Below are 4206 nucleotides of genomic sequence, written 5' to 3' on the forward strand. Positions count from 1 at the left end.
TTCGAAATTAATACGCGCTTTATTTCGTCACGAAAATAGCATATTTACAATTGTAATCATCTGGAACGCTTCTTTTAATTTCATTCACGAAAAAGGGCACTTTCTACACAGAGAGCAAATATGTGCTTGCCTAAATCAGTAACAGCGCGGCTTCGAGATCCACAGGGACTCCAGCTTGAGCCGCAACAAGTCGAGGCTGGTAAAGCTGCACGATCCGTACTGTGGCACGTTGGTGGGGTAGAAGAATTTCGACGACGGTCCCTCCGGAACTCGTAGAGCAGCTTGGAGTATCGTTTCTTGCGGTTTTAGGGGTTCTTCGTCTTCCATGTTGTAGAAGTAGTACGTGTACCGTGAGCTGGTGTTGGTTTCGACCGTGGTAATGTTGGCTGGCTTCGAGGGTTGCACGTCGATGCGGTTTTGGGCGATGTTCCGTGTGTATCGGGGAGGGCAGGGCTCTTGGTAGATGTCCAGCACGAACCCTTGGACGCGTGGGAAGCGGTTGTATCGGCTGTAGACTCGGATGAACTTGGGCAGGTAGCCCCACTGGCTGGTGTACACCATTCCGGTGCGACATCCGCAGATGCGACGGCCGTCAATTTCGACGAAGGCGTCGGAACAGCCGATGCGATCATCGCCGAGCAGGAAGTACTTGAAGCGGATGATCAGCCGGCAGGTGTTTGGGGAGTAGCGATTGATGTGGTAGTAACAGTTCGCGTTGGAGGTTTCGAAGCTGGGGAAGTTTGGACTGACGAGGTAGAAACGCTGCTGGCTGAACACGTTACGGCAGCAGGAGAGGATTGTCGGGTTGGCTGGAGGTAGTATCGGGGGTGGTGGGATGTCCTGACGTTGTGGGTGATCGACGTCGGTGACGTTGAGGGTTACGTCGACATCTGGGTGAATCTGTTGAGGTGGTTGGTATCCTGGAGGGGCACCACCGATTGAGTTCGTTCCACCGCCATTGTTTGGTGGGTAGTTGGGATAAACAGGTTTAGTTGGGTAGATCGGATTGGTGGGATAAGAGGGTGATGCTGGGTATACAGGGTTATTTGGATAACTTGGATACGCTGGATAGGACGGATAACATGGCTGTGGATAGTTCTGACAGTTTGGTGTGTAGTTTGGAGTACCAGGACAGTTCCGGCAAGTTGGACCAATCGGATAACCTGGATTCACTGGATAGGATGGAATGTATGGTGGACAGGTATTGGTGGGATAACTTGGTGGAGTAGACGGCCCAGGAGGTAAATATCCAGATGGATTAAACTCCGGAGGAATATCCTGACGGCTGTTGACCTTCTTCGAACCGATTATTACTTCTTCATCGCTTGCAATTGTTTGATCATCTGCAACCTGCAACGTAGTGTCCACCGTATACGATGTAGACGATTCCACAGCTTCGTTGTCATCGCAAGGTTGTCTAGTGACCACGATACGAAAACCTCGCCCACTACCCCACCCATCCGTCACGAACTTCATCGTCAGGATCCCGTTGCTGGAGTTGTACGTCTTCGATCCAATAACCGTCCCACACAGCACCTCCTCATCTCCAATAACCAATCGATCCTTCCGACAATCCCTCGAAGGCTCCAACTCAAAGTCCACAAACTGAAAGTGATATCTGCTACTGCACACAAACGGGGACTTGAACGTGTACTCGCAGTGCAAATCTTCACCGTAAACCTCCGGATAGTCCGGGGATTGCACCTCGTTCTGCAACCTCTTGAAAACTCCCCCACACTCAACGGATCTCCGCTCGCTGGCCACGTACCAACTCACGTGGGAGTTGGTTTCCGTTGTGTCCTCGTTGTACACGTTTTCCATCCGGAACTGCTCCCCATCACCACAGAATGCCACTTTCAATAAGCCACAGATTAACAAGCTTCTGATTGAGTTTTCGATTAACCTTCTCATTTTGTGGCGCCCTAAACGTTTCCTTTTTGTCACGAAACAGATTAAACTTTTTCCATTTGCAGGTACTTTGACGAAGATCCGAGCCCGGTGACCGACCAGCGATGAATGCAAAAGTTTCGGCCGATGGCAGTCAATATTTAAAAGTTTGTAAATTAAACATGCGGAAAGACGCACGCTGCAAAGACAGTGTGACGAAAGTTGGGCCAGATGCAGAGTATATTGGTTAAGCCCCTTTTTTGTTTGCACTGTGACTAGGTTGGGTATTTTTTAACGATTATGCCATTTCCGCAGCATGATGGGTGAGATGTGGGAGTTTTTTGGCATGGGGTGACAAACTGCTAGAACTGAACGGAGTTAAAGTTTATTGAAAATCTCATTGCGTTTACTTTTGGGGGCGATTGCTTGTCCAAGCAATGGTTTCACCTCTTATCAAATCCGAATTTGTGAATAAGACGTTGATGTCGAAAACCTGAAAAACCAAAACTTTACGAAATCCCCCATTCCACCAACTTCCCCGTCCGGCTCCTAATCCATGCGATCGCCTGCCTCTGCTCGAATCCAACCTTCTGAAACAGTCGTCTCGAGGGTCCATTATCCGGTCGCACTCCGCCGTAAACATTTAGACCCTTTTCGGCGACCTTTCGCGAAATCGCCCTCACCATCAACTCCCCAAATCCTCGATTGCGGCACCGATCGTCCACGTGCAGATAGCTGAGAAAGCCCAGATTCGAGTGCAAACACCATCCAACCAGCTCGGCTTCCTGGTTGAACAAGCCTACATTTGTGTTCCAAGCTAGACATCGCTTGACCGTAAACTCCGAACCGTCACAGTGAAACGGCCAAGCTTGGTTGACTTGGGGAGCATGCTTCAGATCTAGATTGGCTAGTCGAAAACCTTCCGGCAGGGCGATCTCCAGCTGGAGAGCTTTCTCCCGTGACAGATGAAGAACGTGGTTTGGAGTCCGGAGTGGGTTGCAATGGGGATGATCTGCAAATACCGCTTCCAGGGCAGGTTGGTGACGGTCCAGAATGGCACAAATCCGGTAGCTGTAGTCCCAGTCGACTAGCTTCAGGGCTCGTAGCAAGCTGTCGTTTGACTCTTCTAGCGTGTAGCAGTACAGCTCGTAACGATCCTACAATAAGACTAGTTTAGCTTGGATCAATTAAGCAAACAAACTCACTCACTATTATGATGAATGTTCCATTTGAGCGCCAAGTCCCATTCAAACTGAATACTTGCAAATGTGCAATTTTCGCATCAATTTGGATCCAATCAATGTAATTTTGAACCACATTGTGAGGTAGTTCATGCGTTGGCCAGTTTGTCCTGAACAAATCGCGTAGGTCCGTCCAGTTTTCCCTTGAAATGGGCACAAGTTCGTCCATGATTCTGCTCACGATAATCTAAACAAGTCGACTGCACAGCTCGCAGATATTTTATACGGAAGGGCAAGTGTGAGTGGTTGATGAAGGTACTGTTACAAGTTGTTACTTTACACTTTTCATTAATACCTATAACCGGTAATATATAAAAAGAATCTTTGCAAAACATCTTATCACAAGTTACAAAATCCCGGAACAGAACGGTAGACATAAATCATAGACAATACCCTCGCGTAGAACACTTGAAATCATCCCTCTAAGCTTTATTATCTTATCAAAGGTGTCGTTCCCCATAACCACCGCGAGTTGGCGTTAGTTACATGTAATATAGGGAAATATTGCTTCATTCACGTTGAGTGAATCTCAATCAGGTCGAAAATCAATATCAATATCATTTTTTGTTTTAATAAACTTAACACTACTGAGATAATAATTTTAATAATGAAATCGTTGACATTTTGCGTTTCTATTTTGATGTCACAGAAACCTTCATAAAACATAAGCTCTGAAAAAATCTCTCTACAAGATCATTTTGTTAACAATCAGCCTCAAAATTATCTAACCATACACCCAGAACTGGGCATCGGCATACGAGAGGATAAAGAGCACGATTTGGTAGTAAAATGGTACTGTGTGCGGACGGAGAGGATTAATTCCGAAATTACCGAGAGTACTTTACTCATAGGTCATCTTCAAAAAAGTTCATCTATCAAAAAAAAGTACCGGTACCGAGACTCGAACCCAAGACCTTCGGCTTATTAGACCGTGCCTTTGCCGTATGGGCCACCATGGTTCGGTGACTAAGTGGCGGTCATTTGTCCATATAAGCCACTCAATAGGATGAACTGTTCAAATGAACGAATGAACACGCGAGAGGACTTTACTCTCGCAAAAAAGCACTTTCCTCACGTT

General features: G+C 46.9%; 2 protein-coding genes across 2 annotated transcripts; both read right to left on the reverse strand.

Moving 5' to 3' along the window:
* LOC120419667 (uncharacterized) lies at positions 1 to 2226 on the reverse strand. The gene has a single exon (XM_039582431.2). The coding sequence runs from the start codon at positions 1909 to 1911 to the stop codon at positions 136 to 138; it is 1776 nt and encodes a 591-aa protein (XP_039438365.1). The 5' UTR covers positions 1912 to 2226; the 3' UTR covers positions 1 to 135.
* A 33-nt stretch (positions 2227 to 2259) lies between these two features.
* Positions 2260 to 3319, reverse strand: LOC120419668 (uncharacterized). The gene is made up of 2 exons (XM_039582432.2): positions 3097 to 3319; positions 2260 to 3044 (listed from the first exon to the last, which is right to left on the reverse strand). The coding sequence occupies exons 1-2, from the start codon at positions 3295 to 3297 to the stop codon at positions 2397 to 2399; spliced, it is 849 nt and encodes a 282-aa protein (XP_039438366.1). The 5' UTR covers positions 3298 to 3319; the 3' UTR covers positions 2260 to 2396.
* Between the last annotated feature and the right edge of the window lie 887 nt (positions 3320 to 4206).

This window comes from Culex pipiens, chromosome 2 (assembly GCF_016801865.2).
Source record: "Culex pipiens pallens isolate TS chromosome 2, TS_CPP_V2, whole genome shotgun sequence".
Classification (NCBI taxonomy): Eukaryota; Metazoa; Arthropoda; class Insecta; order Diptera; family Culicidae; genus Culex; species Culex pipiens.

What these genes read in the sequence shown, in the direction of transcription:
- LOC120419667 (XM_039582431.2), bottom strand. Translation starts at nt 1,911, where the DNA reads ATGAGAAGGTTAATCGAAAACTCAATCAGAAGCTTGTTAATCTGTGGC.
- LOC120419668 (XM_039582432.2), bottom strand. Translation starts at nt 3,297, where the DNA reads ATGGACGAACTTGTGCCCATTTCAAGGGAAAACTGGACGGACCTACGC. An exon ending in ATGGAACATTCATCATAATA is followed by an intron (nt 3,045 to 3,096) that starts GTGAGTGAGTTT and finishes GTCTTATTGTAG; the next exon opens with GATCGTTACGAGCTGTACTG.